Source organism: Phoenix dactylifera, chromosome 10 (assembly GCF_009389715.1).
Source record: "Phoenix dactylifera cultivar Barhee BC4 chromosome 10, palm_55x_up_171113_PBpolish2nd_filt_p, whole genome shotgun sequence".
Classification (NCBI taxonomy): Eukaryota; Viridiplantae; Streptophyta; class Magnoliopsida; order Arecales; family Arecaceae; genus Phoenix; species Phoenix dactylifera.
In genome coordinates this window covers 3487897-3511283 of record NC_052401.1, presented here as the reverse complement: position 1 = coordinate 3511283, position 23387 = coordinate 3487897, and the positions used below count along the sequence as shown (strand labels likewise).

The 23387-nt window shown below is 38.6% G+C and overlaps 2 protein-coding genes, 1 non-coding gene and 1 pseudogene across 4 annotated transcripts; 3 read left to right on the top strand and 1 right to left on the bottom strand.

Moving 5' to 3' along the window:
- Nucleotides 1-4: 4 nt before the first annotated feature.
- Nucleotides 5-8522, top strand: LOC103711099 (annotated as a pseudogene).
- TRNAS-CGA lies at nucleotides 1581-1662 on the top strand. Its single transcript has one exon. It is a non-coding gene; the product is annotated as a tRNA-Ser (tRNA).
- Nucleotides 8523-8756: 234 nt separating the features above from the next.
- LOC103711052 lies at nucleotides 8757-9411 on the top strand. Its single transcript, XM_008797025.4, has 2 exons — nucleotides 8757-9105; nucleotides 9244-9411. The coding sequence occupies exons 1-2, from the start codon at nucleotides 8787-8789 to the stop codon at nucleotides 9258-9260; spliced, it is 336 nt and encodes a 111-aa protein (XP_008795247.1). The 5' UTR covers nucleotides 8757-8786; the 3' UTR covers nucleotides 9261-9411.
- A 1594-nt stretch (nucleotides 9412-11005) lies between these two features.
- LOC103711051 (uncharacterized protein At4g06598-like) lies at nucleotides 11006-18582 on the bottom strand. 2 transcript variants are annotated; one of them, XM_017843775.3, is made up of 5 exons: nucleotides 18512-18582; nucleotides 16877-17584; nucleotides 12527-12602; nucleotides 12311-12437; nucleotides 11006-11621 (listed from the first exon to the last, which is right to left on the bottom strand). In XM_017843775.3, exons 2-5 carry the CDS (start codon nucleotides 17563-17565, stop codon nucleotides 11419-11421), a joined length of 1095 nt encoding a protein of 364 aa, XP_017699264.2. In that variant the 5' UTR covers nucleotides 17566-17584; nucleotides 18512-18582; the 3' UTR covers nucleotides 11006-11418. The 2 variants fall into 2 exon arrangements, with proteins under 2 accessions (XP_017699264.2, XP_008795246.2); XM_008797024.4 differs by lacking the exon at nucleotides 18512-18582 and adding an exon at nucleotides 18209-18371.
- Between the last annotated feature and the right edge of the window lie 4805 nt (nucleotides 18583-23387).

The following is a 23387-nucleotide window of genomic DNA, read 5'->3' as shown; positions in this document are numbered from 1 at the left end:
AGGCATGAACAGGTACTCGGTGCTGCTCGTTGGAGAGACACTGATTGAGGGGCTTCCTCTTTTCCTATCAAAAAGTGGGGAAAACAGGATGTTCACTTGGATAATATATATATCCAACGTGTAATTGGATTCCTGTTAGGTCCCACCCTCATTGGACTGTCAAGTCCCACGCATTGTTAGCAGTTGGATGAGAATCTAGACTTCAAAAGGGGGGGAGGGGGGAGAACATGAATTTATGTGGGGAGAAGGCACACCAAGTGGGATGCATAAAGTGGGAGGGCTGATCATAACAATTTTGTGTGCACATTTGGAGGTTTAGGATGACTGATAAGACCATAAGTGAGATATTCCTAAAGAATATTTTATAATGTGCGTTTTATTACTTATAGCTGGTGAACCAGCTAGAGCTAGAAGAACCCATAGAGTATATATATGTATTAAAACTAGTCATGTTAATTGTTTAGATATAGGTTGGTCAGGACTTGTTGGTTATGCTTCTTTTTTTGGGCTTCTTTTGGAACTCAGGATCCAAAATGTCTCAGCCAAAATGTCGGACAATTTTCCATTTGATTATGGATGTTTTCTGTCGGTTTCTGGTTATTTTGATTATATTTGGGCCATTTAGAATTTATAATAAAATGAGATGAGAATTAAGATTATGGCTTTATCTTTGTTTCCATCTCTATTTTCTTGTTTCATTCTATTGGTTATACGGATAGGTGATGTAGCCAAAGATTTACTGAAGGATGAACTCCAGAATCTGATGATGAAGTCCCAGCATGTAAGGACTAAATTTGACAAGGCATTAGCTGATCTCAAAATGAATCCGAGCACATGAATATTGATACCTCCTGAAATCGTAAAGCAAGAAAAAAAATAAAAATATGGCTCCCATTGGAAAAGACAGCAAGATATTTCCCTAGCTAGTGGTTTTATTGGTTAAAATCATGGAAGAGTGAGCTATAGATTCTGTGACTACCATGGGAATTTAGCAGTGATGTATTTGCTTGCGGGCATGCAATGATTATGTCCATGCTATTACTAGAGATCGCTAGGGTTGGTCATGAGTGAATGCAAGTTTTAGCAGACTTTTGATATGATGGCTTGCTTGAATATGGTTTTAGTGGATCCCGGGTTCTCTTTGTCTGCATGCGATTCCTTAGTTTGAGTCCCATTTAATTGGAGGGTATCAAGCGGGTTTAAATAGGCTTGAGTTTGGCTGGACTCAGAATTAGTTTTCATCTCACCGGATTTTTTAAGACTTAAAACTGATTGCAAGCCAAGGTGGATTAGATTTAGGCTCAAAGTTTTCTCTCATCGAATTTAGAGAGGCCAACAGAACAGCCGACTGGATGGCTACCTATACGGCCCACCACTCAAGATATATTCTATGGTCAGAAAAGGAGGAGCTGTCACGGGCATTTCGTGAACTTATATTTTTTTATTTTATTAGATGTGTTCGTACATGCATTGTATGATAACCCATTTAAAAAAAAAAAAAAAACAACTTTGTTGTGTGGTGAAACTGTTAAGACAAACTAGTTATGAAAGTCATAATTAGTCTTTACAAACAAACAGCCGTCGATATGTCCGAGTGGTTAAGGAGACAGACTCGAAATCTGTTGGGCTCCGCCTGCGCAGGTTCGAATCCTGCTGTCGACGCATTCCCTTTTATTTTTTTTTTTTTCTATTTGTTTTACCCAATTCCCTCAGCATGAGATTCTTCTGTTATTAAACACCCCCTTTTTTTTTGGAATAATCTATTGGAACACAATCATAATTAGCTATTGGCAATAGCATAACAATAATTTCATCGATTGCAATTTTGTTCATTAATCTCAATATTTTTCCTTAAAAAAATTTGTGTGTTTGCAATAATAACGGTACACATATTATCTGACAATTGCTACAGTTTATTTTATTTAGTGCCCTTTTAAACATTTAATTTTCTTTTGAGAGGAACATTGCCACATAGTGTAAATAACTATGTTTCCTTTTAAATTGTTTATTATCTCCTACATTGTGCTACGTAGGAGATTATAGATAATATATCTCCCATTGTTAGATCTTGGGCCCACCTTCCATGTGTTCTTAGTTTTTCTTTATCTTCTCCTTTGTCTACTCTTCTCCTACACTGTTGTATTGTTACAATGTTGTGTTGTTAGGTACACTTGGTACACTATATATTGTTATAGTGTTATATTGTTAGATAAATTAGGTGCACTTAGTCCCTATTAAGATATTAGTTGTAATTGTTTCTTGTGAAAACGGTCCCTATCTTAATAAGCATTCTTGGGGTGTAATTGTCCCTTGTGAAAGTGGCTTTTCATATGTACACGGCAAGGATGACCAATTTACGCTAGAGATCCACCATGAGGGATGCTTTTGTTTCTCCTAGACCGTGTGTCAGCTACTATAACAACTACGACCCAGACTTATATAAGTTTTATTGAGTTGGAAAATCTCACGAAGGAGCTTGGTTATCGAAAGATAGAGCAGATGTATTATTTAGTCCCAAGGCAGTCTTTGGAAGAGGCATTGAAGCCTCTATTTAATGATCAAGATGTGTTTTAGATGATGGTTGTCAGTAAAGGGGAGAGTAATATGGCAGTTTGTATAGAGCATGGAATTGATGAGATAAGAGTTCGATATAGTAGAGGCACAATCTAGGAACTAAGCACCCTGGTCCAGTAAACTCCCTTTCAGAATTTAAGGTCCCAACGGCTAGTTGGAGATGAGCCCATAAAAGCTCTTAATAGCTGTTGTCGGCAGCCAACAACTAGCTAATTAGACACAGACCCACCAAGGCTCTTATTGGTCGTTGAGGGCAGGCAATAAGTAGACCAGCAAGTCCCTCCATTAAAAGGCCTCCAATAATCTCTGTAGTTTATAACCACTCATGCGCCATGAACATGCATGGCATGGATGGCTGTGCCGAGATTCATGCATCCATGCATGCATGCATTCAGTATTTAGCCCAAAGCTCACAAGTCCAACCAAGTTCCCCTAATTGGAGTTGGCATAAATACAAGTAGCCTTTCTTCACTAACACATCCAATGCTGGATAAAAGATCAATAAGAAGTCCCAGATGCTTTATTGTTTTAGCTTTTCCAGTTAAATTCAATATTCTATCAAAAAGCAAACATGAAATGAAAAACCCTTCAAAATCATTAAAAAATTCTGAAAGTTATTTAAATTTATTAAATAATTTAAATTCTAATAGCTTTCTAAATAACACCGTCTATCGACATTGCAAAATATAATGCATGGTCTCGAGTTGGTATATAGTATGAATATTGATGGCTCTAGAGATAATTAGAATTTTAAATCATCAATTAGAGGGTGCAAGCTAGTTGAGCTTGTAAAGTGATCTCATATCGTTGGTACAAGGTACCTGGTCCAATCTTGGCTTTGCTACAATTCATTATCTCAATGAATCATCAATGGGCTGTATTCATCTTTCTTCTCAAATGGAAAAAAATCATCAATTGCCTAACTTTGTTCTTTATTCCTTGCTTAATTTTATGGTCACCAAGTGTTTGAAGAAGATGCCGATCTTAATAAGAATGAGACATAGGATTTGGTTTCTTTGTCTAGTGGTGTTTTTCCTATTTCTTTTAGATGGCTTATAAGATGAGAAGAGAGAGAGAGAGAGAGAGATTTTCATAAAGGATTAGCTAGTAGATATTTTCACCAAAAGATTGGCGGTCGAGTTGTCTACAGATTTGCGCGGCGGTTAGCATAGAGTTTGTAATGAGAGGAGCGTTGGAGTCATCACGAACTCCAAAGCATAGTTATTTTTGTTTTTATATGTTGGTCCAATTTGGTCGGGATGAGCTTAAGGCACAACAAACCTAAACGCAACCCTAAAGTTTTGTCTTCTAGTTGTTTTGTTTTTTTTTGCTAAAGCGGGTAGATCATACTTAACGAATTAAGATGTACCCAATAAAGTGAGAAAATAAAATATCTCGGAGTGCCTAGGGCAACTCTCCATCTCTAACCCACAAGGTGCTACTGGAATGACTGGCCATATAAGTAGACACCCAATTCGCAGCCTCGTTGGCTTCTCGAAAAACATGCTTCACCTAGAAAGCCTCTCCGTCCCTCAATATTGTCCAGATATCTTAGAGCAATGGGTGGTCGCATCCATTATCCTCTTGGACCTCCCTAAATCCAATTGATAACCGTAACCGAATTATCCTTCAAGAAGATAGAGCTAACTCATAAATCGTGCTTGGCATGACAAAAGCCTGCCCAAGTAGCCCTCAGCTCCGCACCGAAAATCAAAATGTTGAATAGCTAACAACCTGCAACCACCACCCTGTAGTTGGTTTTAGTTTTCTGTTAGTGCTTGAAGTTGAGTGGAGCTAGTACATAAGTTAACTTGATAAAGTGTGAGAGGCATCCTTTTGGAGGGTGGTATGAGAAAAAGTGAGAAAGAGAGAGAGAGAGAGAGAGAAAGCCTTTTATATATATACATACATAGCTCAATTTTTTTAATAAAAATAATTTTTTATTTTTTTAATACTTTTTTAATTTTGATATTTGTTTTGGATTCTAAGCAAGCACGATCAATCTATCCTAAGGAGCATGTTGTTCTAAAAAAAAATCATCAATCACCTAACTTTATTCCTTGTGCCTCAAGTATTTGGAAAGGTATATATATATATAATTGGATATAGTTTGTGGTAGAATATCACCTCTCAAAAGTAAGTGGCTGATCCGCGGAAGCCAAAATTGTCAAAGTCTTCGCCTCACTTGGTCAGCATCTTTGATAACGTGGGGTTATGGGAAGTGTCGGCCAGTTTCCGTAGACCAAAGCTCACGCCAAGGAGAGCTCACATATCCCACCGATTCAAGAATCCATTGATAACCAACCAGTTCAAATTCCACCACTATGAAAAAAAAACAAAAAAAAACACGCATGAGAGATTTTAGATAAATTTCTTTTTACTAACATATGACCAACCTATCTAAAAGAAAACGTAAGAAAATAAAAAAGAGCAAGGAATGGATAATTTACCTTGTTGCAGTAACAATCAATGGTTTGCTGATATTGACTCTGAACAGATCTCAATCTCATGACATCAAGTTTAAAAGTTAGAACAAGATCGCCTCTCCCTTGCAGGTGATAGGCGAGGATACTCTCGAGGTATAATAAACCGCAACTTCGTCTAAGTAGCCTCCAAGCACAGCACGGGCACGTAGAGATAAAAGCATGAATACTTCGTTAATCACCGAGAATAAACTTACAAAATAGTAAATGAAAAAAATTTGATATCTTTATCTTTATATTGTAATACCTTTAGGAACTAGGCTCTATTTATAGAAAACCTAGTAACCTCCCTTTTCCAGATTAAGATCCTCATGGTTAGTTGGAGGAAAGCCCATCAAGGCTCTTATCAGCCTTGGTCAGCAATAGGCACAGACCCATCAAGGCTCTTATTAGTCATCATGGGTATTTAGCCCAAAACTCACAAGCTCAACTAAGTTTCCCTAATTGTAGTTGGTATAATTACAAGTAGACTTTCACTAAGACATTCAACATGAAGCTAGACAGAAGATTAATAAAAAGTCCCAAATGCTATATAAGTTTGAACTTTTCCAGTTAAATTCATTATTTTGTCAAACAGCAAATACCAAATGAAAAACACCTTAAGATCATTCAAAACCCAGCTGCCAATTGTTTAACATTGTTAAATAATTTAAATTTTAATAGCTTTCTAAGAAACATCACTTTCTGACCTTACAAAAATGTAACGCAGGTCTTGTGTCAATCATATAAATAGCGATGGCTGTAGAGATGATTAAAATTTTAAATCATCGATAAAAGGTGCAAGCTACTTAAGCTTGTAAAGTGATCTCATGCAGCCGGTACAAGATATCAGGTCCAATCATAGCTCCGCTATAATTTATTATCTCAATGAATCATTCATAGGCTTTGTTCATCCTTCTTCTCAAAGTAAAAAAATCATCGATCGCCAAACTTTATTCTTTATGCCTTGCTTAATTTTATAGTCACCAAGCATTCGAAAAGCTATATATATATATATATATATATATATATATATATATATATATATATAGGGGATTGATAATCTACTCTCGGTTATGGTAGGTTATCAATCTACCCATTTTTCATTAGACAAAAAATACCGTTACTTTTTATAACTTTTAAGGATACTTTATGTCTTTTTACAATCTCACATTTACTCACCCTCTAAACCCCTCAATTAATGCTCTCTCCCTCTCTCTCTCTCTCATACATATACATATACATACACATACATACATACATACACACACACACATACATACATACATCACATACATACACATACATACATAGACATACATACACATACATACATACATACATACATATATACATACATACATACACACACATATACATACATACATAGACATACATACATACATATACATACATGCATACGTATGTATGTACATACATGCATACACACAAACACCGGAGAGAGAGAGAGAGAGAGAGAGGGGGAGAGAGCATTAATTGGGGGTTGAGAGGGTGAGTTAATGTGAGATTATAAAAAGACATAAAGCACCCTTAAAAGTTACAAAAAATAAGGGTATTTTTTGTCCAATGAAAAATGGGTAGATTGATAACCTACCATAACAGAGAGTAGGTTATCAATCCCATATATATATATATATATATATATATATATATATATATATATATATATATATATATATATATATATATATATATATATATATATATATATATATATATATATATATATATATATATATATATATATATATATGCTTGGATATAGTTTATGGTACGTAGAACTTCACCCCTCAAGAGAACTGGTTGACCCGCGGAAGCCAAAATTGTCAAAGTCTTCCACTCACTTGGTCAACATCTAGTACAGACATCTTGCGGCGTGAGGTTCGGTGACTCTTCTGCGTTGGCCAGTTTCCGTAGAACAAAGCTCTTCTCAAGGACCCACAAAAACCACTCTTTGGCGCAATGTTTAAGACCATCTCCTAAAAGTAAGCAAACAAATCTAAACATAAATCATCTCATTCCACCTCCAAGAATCCATCGTTGACCAACCTATTCAAAGTTCACATGACTAACCTGTTATTAAAGAAGGTAGATAATTATGCTCATGCTCAATAAATCAAGCCGGTAATCTTAAAAAATAATCAAAGTTATCTTAAATGATATAATATCCATCCAAAGACATAAAAAACGATGCGGATTTCGACTTTTTTACATAAGATAAATAGTTTCACTAGCCCATAAATTTAACTACTTAGAAAAAAGAAAAGAAAAGAGAGAAGCTTAGATCTTGCTTCTTAGATCTAGTGGCCTACACCAGCTGTAGGGCTGGAAGTGGGCTCGGGCCGGCCCGAAGCCCATCGGGTCGGGCCGCCCGCGGGCCGGGCTATGGGCTAGGGCCAATGCATTTCGGGCCGGGCTCGGGCTTAATTATTCAGCCCATTTCTATTTCGGGCTGGGCTCGGGTATCTCATTGGCCCGGCCCGGGCCCGACCCAAGCCCGCGCCCATACTCAGCCCGAACGCGGCCCGTCCAAGCCCGAGCCCGTATCAACAATTTGCCCTAAAGAAAAACCCTTGAATCGCGACTCGCTCCGTCGCTCGTCACCATTTTCGTCCCTCCCCACGTCCGCGCCTTCTTCCCGGGCTTCCACGGCACCCAGCTCCTCCCCGCCTCCGACGGCTCTGGCCCGCACCCGCATCTCGTCCTCGACGACCTCGCCGCCGGCCTCCGCCGCCCGTCCCTCATCGACATCAAGATCGGCGCGCGCACCTGGTACCCCTCCGCCCCCGACGACTACGTCCGCAAATGCCTCAAGAAGGACCGCGACACCACCAGCCTCGCCCTCGGCTTCCGCATCTCCGGCGTGCGGATCCACCAGGGCGGCGACGCCGGCTTCTGGCGGCCCGATCGCGAGGCCGTCCGGCGGTTCACTGCGGAGGACGTCAAGTGAGCGCTCCGGCAGTTCGTGTCCTCGAATCCGGCGTCGGATCCGGGCCCGCCGGACTGCGCCTTCGCCTCCGCTGTGTACGGCCGGTCGGACGGGGTTCTGGCGCAGCTGCTGGAGCTCAAGGCGTGGTTCGAGGACCAGACGCTGTTCCACTTCTACTCGGTGTCGGTGCTGGTGATGTACGCGAGGGAGGAGGTCGAGGCCAGGAGGGCCGGCGGCGGGGTTAGGGTTAAGCTCGTGGATTTCGCTCATGTGATGGAGGGGAATGGGGTTATCGACCACAATTTCTTGGGGGGGCTCTGCTCGCTGATCAAGTTCATCTTGGAGATCCTCACCGACCCGGATGAGTGCTTGGCCGAACCCAACAAGGCGCACTTGAGCTTCGAGAATGGGAGCTGAGGGAACGGCAACAGCATGGTGGTTTGTTTTTTTGGTAGCCCACTCAGAATCTTCGATTTGATTTCGCTTTCTGATACTGGAGGCATGGCTAACTTTGCAGCTTTTAATTTCTGGGCCGGCCCAAATGGGCTCGGGCCTTGTTCCTTAAAAATTTTTCGAGCCCCGGCCCGGCCCGAAGCCCGGAAAAAAAATTCGGGCCGGGCTTGGGTAGGGGTTTGGCCCGACCCGGCCCGGCCCACTTCCAGCCCTAACCAGCTGTGAGCAAAAATCTAACAAAAGCAGGAACAAAGAGAACCGCCTAACACGACACACACTAGCTCTCTATATATACATATAGGAAGAGTGGGGTTAAGCTTGTGAGAAGAGTGAGATAGAGATAAGAAATGGAAAAGAGTTCAAGAGTTGTAGCTCTACTGCTAGTCTTGGTGGTGGTGGCGGCGGCGGCGGCGGTGGTGCCGACGGATGCGAAGATGAGCCCGGCGGCGTGCCAGGCTGAGCGGCGGGCAGCCATCAATGCATGCAAGGCAGTGGTGTATGGGCAGCTGCCGAGCCCGCAGTGCTGCCAGCGGGCGCGAGTGACCCACGTCGAGTGTGTGTGCTCCATCGTCACTCCCAAGCTCGCTGCTCTCGTCAATGTCAACCGTGCCATTAGGCTCATCGAAGGGTGCGGCCGGCGGGTGCCGCGCCACTTCAAGTGTGGAAGTAAGTTTCCTAGCTAATTCCCTACGCCATCGCCAATGGTTGAAGTCTTCTCTTGCCATCTAATGAATGAATGAAGGCGATTTGTATTGTTCGATCCGTTGTTGACATCACTTTTAATTTCTTTTCGGTTTTGTGCAGGCATCATCACTCCTTGAAGTTACTGTAAACTTCTTGTGCTGTTTAAGTTTAAAGGTGTAGTATTAATAAAAGAATTGGTGTTACTGTAATAAATGTCCTTCATCAAGACATTGTTTAATGTTTACACCAGGTAAATTTAATGGAAGAAGCTTTACTATTATAATGCCAGTGCTCGTGTCTTTATTTTCTCTTTCAGTGTTTTTTCGACTTTTCAAATTTGGTAGGACAAGTGAGCAATTTTCTTTTTATAAAAAAATTCCTCAATCGCTGTCTTATAATCCGGTATAAAGTTAAGTTGTTTGGAAAAATAAAATAGAATGAACTGGGAAAGGCGGTCTTGCTGAAGCTGGACAAACCCAATTACAATGGCCATGATCCACCTTAAATTTACACAATTATCTTTAAAGATTTAGCGTCGAGGGTGAAAATTTCTAAGCCGGATCTCCAAATTCATCTGAAATTTTTAAAAAATAAATAAATAGATTTGGACAAGGGTCTTCGTAATTATTGGCTTGTGTTTGGGTAGGCTAAGATTAACCTAATTATAAAGACGGCAAGTTTAGCTTGGCCAAGATGAACTCGATTATAAATGGATCGGGTTTAGCCCTCCAACCCAACAGATCATCGTAGATTGAGCGAACTCTTAAAACCAGTCCATAAACCTAAATCGTAGAAGTAATTGTGCTCTACTCCATGATCTTATCGGCAATTGGTTGATCTAATTAGAGAGGCTGCAAAATTAATGATAAAGACAATGACTAGCATCTGGTAAAGAGACAAGATATGAAAGCAAACGTAGGATTTACTGCATTTCCTTCTTCACTTTGAATTTTTTATCATTTTCTTATTTTGTTTCGAAGTCAGCCTTAAATCCATTAATTTTTTCTCTATTATGTTTTAATATACAATTTACAAGTACTAATCATGTTGGCGAGTTAGGTATTATTCCATACGAAATAAACTTATAAAGACTATAAATCAATTAAATATTTTGATCTGACCCAAATCCGATCGATCGCTGCCCTTACCCAGCAGGAGCATCCCCATCTAGTCATTTGGAGAGCTAAAAACAAGTCTCTGAAGAAACATACCAAAAGGATGCAGATTCATTAGTTTCAAAACAGCTTCTAAAACCATTGCTTGCATTCCATGGAAATGAGAAGATTCGTAAATATTTCTACCTTCCACTGATAAACAACAACCTACTTTGGCTTTTGGCATTATTAATAACATCCAATCCCAATGTAGAATATCTGTCCATCAGTCACATTTCATTCAAAAAACAGAGCATATAATCACAATAGTCGGATCTAAGGATTTCCATTTGAAAATAGATTCGCATTGGAGTGAACCTGCCACGTAGCTCACACAGTTCACTTACCCATGAGTGACCCCTCACACCTGAAGCTCAAGATGAAATGGCAATTGCCGGCCAGTTACAGTAGAATTTTAAATCAAGTCGATGCAAGACCATCGCTGAAAATCTCATGTCGAGCATTTTCCAACAGATGATCATTTGATTCTACTACAATGATGCAGCATAGCAAGTTAGCAACACTATGCCTCACCTGTGTAAAATATCAGTAGTGCTACCAGAATTGTATACTGTGATTAGTTTTCCAGCAATCTCTAAACCCTCAATGGCTTACGCTTTTAAGAACATCGAGAAAGTATGCAAGAAAGAGAGAAAAAAACAGTTGACTACAAATGAAAAAAACCATCAACTGGTGCTGACCATAATAGTCCAAAATCTATGCAACAAACAGGAAATGAAGGTTGCCGACAAACCCTTCAGATATTGCATAAATATCCACATACCATTCATGGCATCAAAAGGATCGAGACGTTGAATTAATGAGCTTCAAAGAAACCGTGCGGTGGAAAACAAGATCAAAGGAATTAACTAAGAACTCGTAGCTCATGAGAATACAGAAATGTGGCAAAAGCATGAAACTACAAGCATAACCTAACACCTCCGACGGTCGAGCATCAACAAATGGACGGGAGATGAAGATGACCGCCAGGCGCGCATATTGAAACGAGTAAAAAGGAACAAAGATCAGACTGAAGTTATTGACCTCTTGATGTTATTCACCTTGGATGTGATTCCAAGTTTCCAGCTCACTTCTCGAAGCAATGTCTTACGCCAAATACAGGTAGGTTGCAAGTGAAACTTCAAATATTGAGAGGACCTGTGACTGGCTCCCGCCCAGAATTTGGGTCTTCGTGTTTCAAAGAGAGATTAGCGAATCGTGACTCGAGATCTCTACTGCTACTGCGACCATGGGTTGGAGCAGGTGGTTGCTGCAAATGTTGCTGCTGCTGTTGATACAATGATCGAAGCCGGGCTATTTCTCGCTCCAACATCTCCTGCTGGACTGCACAAGCCAAACAGAAACGTCAAGTCATTCAAAAGTCAATGATATAATACGGGACAGGCAGACAACATATGTTCAAAAACCAACCTCTATATGATGGAGTAAAACTTGAAAGAGAACATATTTTCAAAGTAGGCAATTATTGTCCATGCCCAAGTAATGGCCGTTCACAAACACAAATCATCTGTTTATATTCATTGATTCATAATTATATGTGAAAAGATTTAAAAATGAGAAAAAGAAAATGGTATATATTTTGAGTGAATTGAGATTAGCATTGTACAGAATACTATTGCAATTGATGGTGATTACCCAAGCTACGGTTGGAAATTGGTAGAGTTGAAGCATGTACAGGAGGACTGGGTGGCTTTGACACCCTCTTCATCATCAAAAAAAAAAAAAGAAGCATGTACAGGAGGTGAAATAAGACTAGAAGACCTTTGGCATCTCGAAACATCTAAGTTAATGATATTTCACATCCATGAACCATAAACAAATTCACTAATATGTAAGACCAGGGGCCCATTCTTCCTTGCAGATATAATTCCTGTCTCTATATCTTAATACTGGGAATTATCATATTGTTACTTTATTCCAAGTAAAATAAAATTGAGTTGAGTGCCTAAAGAAACACTTAAGAAGGTGCAAAGCAAGAAATTCTTGCAACTTGTTGATCATAATGTACTCACGTCGTTTTATAAGATGCTCCTGAGTCAAACTGTCCAATCGTTGCTTCAAGGCTTTGTTCTCCAAGTTCAATATAAGATTCTGCTGATCCAGAAATCCCAGTTCAGCTGAAACTTCCATTCCTTCTGCCTGTAGACACACATGAAGATAATAATGTCAGCAAATTCCAACAGGTATTTCAAACACCAAAAGTTTCGATTATATTTGCTAAGACATGCCTGCAAGGCTTGAACATTTCTCTCCAGCTCAGCAATGTACTGGAGTTTCCGCACCCGAGAGCGCTGAGCAAATTGCCTGTGATAACGGAAAGGTGAGTTTACAGACACAAATTTGGAAAGTGAAGGCAATCAAGACTACAAAAGATTTTTACTATCTTCTATATACTAAGTTGGTCCTTGTCAATATCTGAGGTACTGAAGGTACATAGATGCAAACTTTCAAAAAACAAAAGGAAAAAAAAAGAGCAAAGTAGTAATCAAGCATTCGCTTCTGAGAAGGATCCAGCACTGTTTGATTTTCGAATGATGTCATGAACTGAAGAGATTTCATTATTTAGGGGCGACTTACCATAAACTTTTGGTCCATTGCACAACTAGCAAACAGGAGGTAGCATATGCACAATTAAGATAGTCCATGTTCTCCGTGTCAAGGGTTAAAAAAAATATGGTACCATCTGGTGGTTATTTTCTAACATGTCGGACTTTACAAAAATGGTCACAAGACTCCCACCATTGCAGGGTCTAAAGAGGGTCAGATGTACGCAGCCTTACCCTGTATGCAGAGAGACTACTTTAACGTTTCGAACCTATGACATCTAGGTCAAATTGTAGCAACCTTACCGTTGCGCCAAGGCTGACCCTCGACATGTTGCACTTCGTAGACAACAAAAATCATAAAAAAAAATTTCTGTCAGCATGAGTTTCTTCAGAGGCTGCAACAAAGGCTGCTAGATAATTTTAGGGGAGAAGGATAGGTATAAGAAGCAGGCAGCAGCAGACAGCATTTTGTTCGCTCATGGGAATTCAGAACAAAATCAAGGGTTGCCAAATATCGTGAACCATGTAAAAAGAAAACATTAAATCCAAATCATTATTAACAAATAACAAGCCTTGGCCCATTAATATGGGTTTGGCTTTATGGATCAAAATATGATCCAAAAATATAGAGAACATTTCAGATTGGCTCAGATTGATGCCAACTGTCTCTGACCTCATGATATTAGGCAAGAGAGGAGCCTGCCATAAAACCTAAAACTAAAATCTAGCTAGCAGGAACTGGACTTATCTTTTTGGTTATTTAGCATAGCTCATGCAACCATGGAGCAATCCACCAGAATTTCCTAAACTTCCATATGGTTCAAATGAAGAATTAGGTTTCAAATAGAGAACTGCATTCATTTAAAGAGCAGCAATTCTAAGCCAAAAGGCCACCTTGAATCACAAATGCACAATCAAGTATTGCAGTGTTACTGCAAAGCCCATCGGCTCATAAACCAGACATACATTTGTACAAAACAACTCTAATAAATATATTTAAAAGAGATATTCATGAAAGATACACCAGAAAAAGTATTATTAGATATTTGAGGAGGCTAATTGCCAAAATATGGGACCCATAATTAATAAAGGGGTCATGCTGTTGGCTTTAATTGTTGGACCCTAATAGTGGAATATATCCATGGCATAAAGTGACAAAAAGATGTTACACCAAAGACAAGGATAAGACAATGATTAAGGAAAAGCTAAATAAGAGATCTAGAATACTAGGCATTTAAGGTTAATTTCATTTGGATACACGTTCAGCATTCTGCAAGGTCAGAGAAACACTGGACCCGCCATCTAAGCATAACATTGATGATAATGAAAAAATATCGATCCAAAAGTAATAATAAAATGTAGTGTCAATAAAAGTCTAAGGGGATCAAATTAAAAGGAGGCAAAACAGCTCTACAACATATGATAAGAGGATATACAATTTTATTGATAATGAGCCAGTAATTAGTTTAAAGTAGGGAGAAAGCATGGCTTTTCATAAGTGTCCTATTCATAATTAATTAATAAAGATATTTTTGTTCATTTATCTAAAGCACTAAAGTACCTTCACTCATTTATTATTATCAATCTGACCCAGTATAACCTAATTCAGATTGTGTTGAGTCATCCAGATTTCAGTTTTGGTCATGCTTCCTGATTCGAATCTTAAGCGAGTTCTATTTGACTCATGCTTTTGTTTTTAGTCATTTGTAGAAGATCAACCTAGGCATTGATGTATGATAAGCAACCACGTTGTAAAGTAACCCGACCTGTTACTGTTCACGGAACAGTAACCCGACCCGGTTACTATTTATAGAATAGTAACTCGGCCTATAAAAAGACAGGACAACAGCCAAAAAGAAAAAAAAAGAGAAGAAGAAATCCCAAAAAGATGAGTGCCACCGTGGACAAAGGGTAAAGTACAAACAAGTGGCTAACTTAAGTTGAACTTCACCTAACCAAGTCAAGTGCCATGCTAATTTGAAATTCCTTCCAACTATAAAAGAAAACAAAAACTACTCATAGCACCTTACCAACATAAAATAAATTGCATTAGCAAACATCTTAAATTGCATTAGCAAACTTCTTAAATTGCATTAGCAAACTTCTTAGATTGCATAATGTAGTACAAAAAAACTGCTATAGTCACTGTCATCCATTTGTCATCCCCAAAAAACTCATTCAGATTGCTAAATTTTCTAGTCATAGATTTGGCCATTAGCCCATTACTAGCTCACCAAAAGTCATTTGAAGATGTTAAAAATGGAACTTCCATAAAGAAAGAAACAAGCAAACGAATCTGAACCTCATGTATTATTTGAGCAAATCACTAAAAGTTATCTGGTTTCAAAACACAATATGCTCTCGAGGTTGTCAAGATAGGTTTTCGTAACTTGAGGAGCAGAATCATTTTGGACGCATTAATGATTCAAATCCATGAGGTTTATTACGTTTGTTATTTGAAGAAAATAATAAGTTAAAGAGAGACTATAAGAGCTCATTCACTCATTGTTCATTCTAGGGAAAAAAGTGTCCACTTCTTTAGGAAAAGTGAATGACCCAGCTTCCAACCTTCTATTGAGCCACATGCAAGACTCTGAAATTGGGGCCATGTGGTGCCAAGTGAACAATGGATAGAATAGTGAAAATATGGCGTGGATGTTAAGTAAGCTGGAATACTAGGAATATAGGAGAGAATATACGCGGAGTCAGGTGCACCATCTAATTGCATTCAAGGAAAATATTTTTGATGATAAATGAGTGGGCATTTGGTCGATTAACCTAGAGAAGGGTAAAGTACAAATAGTGATTACTGAAAAAAAGGGTTGTATTTATCAACAGAACACGTTTTGAGTTAACCTAATGAAAAGGTAGTAGCAAGAAAATATGTAGAGTCAAAACTAGAATGAGAGAATCAGAGATTCGCCAGATAAAGTGTCGCATTCTTCCTGCCAATAAAAAAGGATAAAAGTGTAGCTCTAATATATAATAAAAAAAATCAGGTTCTCAGTAACCAAAACTTTTTATATAGGGCGTTGCACCTGCTTTAAAGTCTGTCTACTATCTCACTTCCGCAACTGCTTTTTAGGTGCTTAATTAAGTTTGTTTAGAGCTTAGTTTTCTTATTCCCACACCCAAACCAGTTCTTCCAGCATCTATCAGTTCAAGTAGCTGAAGTTAGGCTCTTAACATGGCACATAAGCATGAGATGGAAAAGAGAAGAGAAGGACGTGCAAATGAATTGTGAAAGCGTGCTAAACTTGAAAGGGATTTAGTTATGATGAGTATTTTCAGATGTAGGAGAAGCATGACTAAATAGAGTGAGGAAGGAGGAAAGAATCTTCTAAAATAATAATTTGGTCACATACAGCTCGGAGTAATCCTAGGAAGGGGGCCTTCAATATCAGATAGGTCATGCAAACTCAGAGGATACTTCTTTTATGAGCCTTGACCTTGGATTAAACAAATGGGCAAAAGCAAGACCCGTGAAAGCCAAGTCAATATTAATGTTTAACCTATTTTCCACTCAGTATTTTTCCAAATGGAATCTAGTCTTTGACTTGCAAAAACAGTTTATTTGGCAGGGTAATCCTTGGTGCTATGCATCCAGACAGAATTTTACTGGAGGTGCAGGAAACCCATATTCTTAAATTCATGATGTGAAAGGATACTTCATAATTTCATGATGTAGACTTGAGAAGAAATAGCAAAATGAGGATTTTTAAAGAGAGGTTTCAGCTCACCAATGTTAATAAAAAGCTCATTAAAGATCTACAAGCAGCAAGTTTCCATTTAACCAGAATGACTGAGTTAATTATATGGTAGAAGAAGCTGGCCAAAGAAATAAAGGAACAAACGGGGCATTGTAGCAGGAACCAAGATGTTAGGCAAAAACTTCAATGTGCATTAAAGCCAATGGCAGAGGTAAAGTATGTGTAGAGTAATCCTATTTTTTTCATAATACTTAGCACAATATTACTGAGAGGTCACAAAGTTATAGATGGTTGCTTTTAATGAAAAAAACACGGAACTTACTGTTTAACTCGTTTTGGGTCCACATCAAAGTGCTTAGCATGAGAGCCTTCCTTCTTTCTTTCAGAGATACCTCTTGAATCTTGTGGAGATTGCTCCTGCTCCTTCTTCTCAGTAACATTAGATGTTGCTGCATCAACATCCCTTAGAACACATGTTGAAACTGGATGCAAAGTCTTGTCCTTTGCCAATGGAGCACCACTTGGATAATTGACCATGTTCAAGGCTTCCCATCCTCTATTCTGAGGTTTCCCAAATGAATTTGCCTCAGCATAATAAGGAACATGTTGGCGATCAAAGTCTTGAGCTCCCCACATAGTTTGTGAGGTGATGTCCCGCTGCCTGCCTTCGTGCTGTGATAAATTATCCATATTAGCATAAATATTAGCTCCATCCATGTATGCAAATGAGTCGCTTGTCGAGCGGCGATGAGCTCCCCTCTTCATGGGTGTCTCCGGCTCATTAAGCAGATCATCAAGCCACGATGGCTGCTCCTCGAGAAAGCTCTCGGACGAAGTGCGCTGATGGTGTCTGTGCCCCTCTCTTGGCTTTGGGATGCCCTTTGATCCTATGGTCCCATAGTCGGAATAAGTCACAGGCATTGTCGGAAAGGGGCTTTTCGGAGGAAGGAACGACTGTTTTCCACTGGATGCCGAGTTCCTAAAGTTAGCAGCCCCTTTCGTACTTGCCATTATCTATCCCAGCCCCAAACTGCGAGACGAAGATAATGCCAGCAAAATGACACCAAGATTGAAAAATCCAACCAAACTGACACAAAAGGATTGGAATCGTATTGTTTCATTCCGCAAGCAAGATTAACAGACGTATCCAAACGGGGACGGGCAACCAAATAAAAAAACGAATTTTGAACATCACGAAGAAAATCGCCATGGATGCATTACAAATCCACGCTAAGGTCCCACCGATAACTGAATGCGAGCAGAAAAATTCTACATGTTATACAAGAAAATGCACAAAAATCAAATTTTAACAAGCACCGAGATATTTAGAAGAAATCAGACAAACGAGACACATTTTTTTCAAATAAGAAAGCGATCCCCAATTATATGATGGATGACCTAGATCCATGCACGTTACGAACACATAAATCCATAGATTGTCAAATAAAATAGCGAAATTTGTTGAAGAACACCGAAATCTATCAAAATCAATTAAAGAATATCCCAAACCATCAAAGAAAACGGATACCTTAGTTTAGATCCCAAAAAAACACACAAAAAAAAGAACCGAAAAAAAGGCATCTTTTAAGATGGAAAGACAAAAAAACAATGGCATCAAATTCGAAGTTCTGATGAAACAGAGGGATTGGCGTACCGAATCGACCCGAATCCTTCGCTCCCTCTAACTCGACAACCCGAGATCAAACCCTAAAGGATGAATTTTTAGGGTTTGAACGACAGGCGGAGGAGGCTCGTGCGGACGAGAGAGAGAGAGAGAGGAACCTGGGGATGGGAAAGAAGGGGGAAGGGCCCCGAGAAAGAGAACGATACAATCCAAAAAAAGCGGTTAACTCTCGCGATATTTTGTACGAATTGCAAATAACCCCTAACCTTAAATAAAATTTCTTAACGCTCCCTCAAGAACAGACAAAATTTGGTTACCGCAAGGTATGCTTACCTCCCCGGATCTCTCCCATGGATTTCGCGTTCGAACCGTTGGATCCGCAGATCTAATGGATTGGGAAGGGGGTTATCGGTTAATGGATCTATTCCTTCTTATGGTTCTAGTTCTTTTGGGGGTTTATATAGGGATGGGGAATGGGGCTTTCTACGCGATGAACACCAACTACTTGACAGCTCGGATTGGGACAGCTACGGCCCCCTTTTAGTGTTGGGGGCTGTAACCGCTTGTCTGTCCTCCGGTGTCTGTGAGGCTCGTTGGCCGAGTCCTGTTTTGTTTAAGGTTGATGATAGGATGACACCCGGGATGACACCCGGGACCCATCTAATGTGTGGCTGCCATCTAATGTGTGGCTGCCAAGAGCAACAACCTAAAGAAACTTACAAGGCCTGCCTTGTAGTAGAAAAGCTGTTATTTTTTGGACTGACCTTAAGATTTTGGACTCATATTTCCATTGTTCAACCCTGCACGACTTCGAGATCCATTTGTGGATGATTGGAAAATTTGTTTAGGTTAAGGGTCATATTCAAGTTTGTCATGGTTGTTGCTAGCCATATGTGATGTATCGATTGTCTCGGGTTATTTTCAACGGTGATGAAGACATGTCCCTAATTGCTATGGTATGTTTAGATTCTATCGTAGTCTCTATCGAGCCTTCTTCGTATTCAAGGGTTATTTGTTAACTTTGAATGGTTGGAATTGATTCGAGACCGGGAGAAATGAGGTTTGTGATCCAGGACCACAATTCCAGACTAGTTGTGGTAGACGGGCGGTGCACTTGTGATATGACTGCTATCGGAACCAAACTTGAGGTAGCATAGAAGTTGACTGCATCATCCTGGAGGAAAACTCTTGTTAACAATATATCACCTAACTTAGCAAATAAATCTAATAATTACAATTAATAGAAAATATTAAACGGAATAATATATATATATATATGTATATTATTCGGCATCAAAATAATTCTATTATAGTACAAAAGAAATCTATTCTAGCACAAAATAAATCTATTCATTTAATAAATTCAAATCATAAAAGTACAAATACTACATATCCACTAATATTAAATTTAAAACAAAAGTAAGAGAAAATAGCCTGATTGAAGGAAAGTCGAAACACGTAGACGCTAGCTCAAAGAAGTGTTTGTTCCCACGTACGGATCTTCCGGCAATCCTCCTCAGAGATACGATGATCCTAAACTTCTTTTTCGGTACATCTCAGAAGAAGCCGAATTGAACCCGATCAGACTTGCAGATCTAGCGAAGAACGAAATGAAAAGAATAAAATAAACTGACTAGAATTGCAAAAATAAAAATTAGAAGTGGCTAAGAGGAAGAACTTTTCTCCAGAATTCTTTTGATATTTTTTTTTAATTTTTCGTATCCCGAAAGAGATGAATCAAGAGGTATTTATAGGGATATTTGAGCAAGGGTATTTTGATCTTTTTGCGGATGCGCCCGCGGTGATTTTGCGGAGGAAAACCGCAGCAGGCGCCAGCACTGGCTATTGCGCACGTGGCTCGAGAATGGCTGCGTGCGCATTTAATTTTTCCAACAATCCCCCACAAAAATTAATTTTTTTAAAAAAATAATTTTAAAATCAAACAAAATGCTAGATATCTTATATTGTGTAATAGGTATAGGTACCTTTCGGTTTGAACCTTCATTTAGTGACAATTGATTACATCTATAGAGCCAAGGTGGTCTTAACCTTGAACCTCGATCCATGGCTTAGATTAAATCAACAGCACACATAATATAGCCCGATCTGGGTTCTAAGCGGGTTGCGCTAATATGGCCATGCGCAGGTATCTTTTATGTGCTTTTTAGGAAATCGCCCATTTTTCATAATCGCGGCCTCACAACTGCACATATAGATGAGTCCTAATAAAGAAGCTAGCAAAAAAGCTCCTGCCTCTTGGGTCTCGAACTCATTAAGAGTTATACAAACAAACTCATCCTACCATTTGCTTTTATGAGCACTGGCGCCATAGGTATAAGAAAAACATAAAACAATACTCCTTTTAGTTACACTCCGGTTTGTTTCTATTCATTGAACCTTTTAAGGTTGGGTTCCCACTGTGATGATCTATCTTTATAGGCTAAGACCCATCCCCCTCGACGACTCTAGAACTATTGTTCTAGACAAACCTTTTGTAAGCTGATCAGCCAAATTATTTTCTGATTTTACAAAATTCAAAACAATAACGTTATTTTTTAATTATACCTTAATAATTTATGACGCACTTTTAAGCGCCTATTCGTTTTTACATTGGTATTTTCTTGATTGCACTTATCTATAGCAGATTTACAGTCACAATGTAAGAAGACAAGTGGTAAAGGTAACTCATCTACAGGAAGGTCTATAAGTAGATCTCTAAGCCACTCAGCCCCAGTGCTAGTGGGGTCAAGGCAATTAGTTTAAACTCCATGGTACTCTTAGATATCAAGGTTTGTTTAGTGGATTTCCAAAACACCGCAGCACCTCTTAGGAGAAAGACATAGCCATTTATGATACTATGCAATTTGTGCCACCCGATGTGCATACAATATGCATGGGATTAGCCGCTTCAATGGGATCTTTCATTCTGGTCGGAGGAGAAATTACCAAACGTCTAGCATTCCCTCACGCTTGGCGCCAATGAGTTTTTTTATTTGAAAAAAAAAAGGAAGACTATGCCTTCCCATATTGAATACGAATAATAAGTAATAATAGCATGGCACTTCGAGTTCGATATGAGCAAACCATTATTGTTTTTTTTATAACATGAGATTTTATGTCGAGATAGTAGTATGAATCCTGTGGTGGATTTGACATTTAAGGTATCGCTGATCCAGTTGGCATCACTATAGCCTTCTAGAATAGCAGAAAACCCACTAAAATGCAAACTATATGACTTGGTACCCTTAAGATACTTAAGGATCCTCTCTAATACTGTCCAGTGATCTCTATTTAGATTAGTAGTATATCTACTAAGTCTATTTACAGTATATACTATGTCTGGCCTGGTGTAGTTTGTTAAAAATCCTAGTGAGTCTATGATTTGAGCATATAGATTTTGAAGGATAAGAGTTCCTAAGTTCTTCTTAAGGTGTGTAGAGGGATCAAAGGAAATAAAAACAGGCTGACAATCAGTATAATTAAATTTATTGAGAATCTTGTCAACATAATGACTTTGGGATAACTTAATACTATTTGCACTTCTAATTATTTTGATATTTAAAATTAAGTCAGATTGTCCCGAGTCTTTCATATCAAACTTATGACTTAAGAATTGCTTTACTTCATCAACTATCTGAAGATCTGTTCCAAAGATCAGTATGTCATTTATATAGAGGCACAAGATCACAAATTTATTTCCAACTCTCTTATGGTATACACATTCATCTGTACTATTAATTTCAAATCCAATTGTCAGTATGGTTTCATCAAATTTCAAGTATCATTGCTTGGGTGCTTGTTTAAGACCATAAAGAGATCTGATTAATCTACAAACTTTCTTTTCTTGGCCTGAGATTATAAATTCCTCTAGCTGGTTCATATAAATTTCTTCATCTAAGTCTCCATTTAGAAAAGTTGTTTTTACATGCATTTGATGAATCATTAATCTATGGATAGAGGCTAATGCTATCAGGATTCTAATAGTAGTAATCCTAGCTACAGGTGCATGGACATCAAAGAAATCTACCCCAGGTCTCTAAGAATAACCCTTGGCAACTAATCTAGCCTTAAATTTATCTACAAAACCATCAGGCCTAAGTTTCTTCTTAAAAATTCATTTGCACCCTATAGTTTTATAGCCAGAAGGAAGATCAGTCAGTTTCCAAGTATGATTTCGGATAATTGACTACATCTCATTTTTCACAGCTTCTCTCCAAAAGGGTGAATCCAAGGATTTCATTGCATCCTCAAAAGTAGTTGGAGAGTCCTCTATAAGAAAGGTATAAAAGTCATCTCCAAATATTTTCTCTACCCTGGGTCTCTTACTTCTTCTAGGTTCTGCTTCTACTTCTATTTCTCTTGTTCTTATTCTACTAGAGCTACTAGCAATACCACTATCTACTCTAGTCCTAAGTGGAAAGGTGTCTTCAAAATATGTTGCATCTCTGGCTTCTATGATAGTATTGTTACTAATATCACTTTTTTATGAATTAATCACTAAAAATCTATTGGCATTACTATTGGCTGTATATCCTATGAATATGGCATCCACTGTTTTAGGCCCTATTTTTTTCTCTTAAAATCAGGTATTTTCACTTTTGCCAAGCACCCTCACACTTTCAAATAGCTAAGATTAGGTTTTTTATATTTCCAAACTTCATATGGAGTTAGATAATTATTTTTGAAAGGAATCCTATTGAGGATATAACGGGCTGAAACTAGAGCTTCCCCCCATAAATTATCTGATATTCGTGAGCTTATAAGCATAGAGTTAACCATATCCATTAAAGTCCTATTCTTCCTTTCTGCTACTCAATTTGATTGGGAAGAATAGGGAGTAGTCACTTCATGAATGATTCCATGATTTTCACAAAATTGAGTTATATCATTAGATTTATATTTACCTCTCCGATCTAATCTAAGAATTTTAATTTTCTTTTTCTGTTGGTTTTCAGCTTCGATCTTAAAAATCTTAAATTTGCTGAGCACTTCATCCTTGGTTTTAATTAGGTAGATGTCACAGAACTTGGACAGATCATTTATGAAGTCACAAAGTATTTGTTACCTCCCCTAGAGATTCTACCAGAGTCACAAACATCACTATGGATCAACTCTAATACATCTGAATCCCTATTAACAAATTTAAAAAGCTTCCTAGGGAGTTTGGCTTCTACACAAATTTCACATTTCTCATGGTTCTTAAGATCAC

Coding starts and splice junctions, on each gene's coding strand:
- LOC103711052 (XM_008797025.4), top strand. CDS start 8,787: ATGGAAAAGAGTTCAAGAGTTGTAGCTCTACTGCTAGTCTTGGTGGTG.
- LOC103711051 (XM_017843775.3), bottom strand. CDS start 17,565: ATGGCAAGTACGAAAGGGGCTGCTAACTTTAGGAACTCGGCATCCAGT. Junction 12,603..16,876: donor GACCCAAAACGAGTTAAACA/GTAAGTTCCGTG, acceptor CCGTTATCACAG/GCAATTTGCTCAGCGCTCTC. Junction 12,438..12,526: donor GAAATGTTCAAGCCTTGCAG/GCATGTCTTAGC, acceptor GTGTGTCTACAG/GCAGAAGGAATGGAAGTTTC.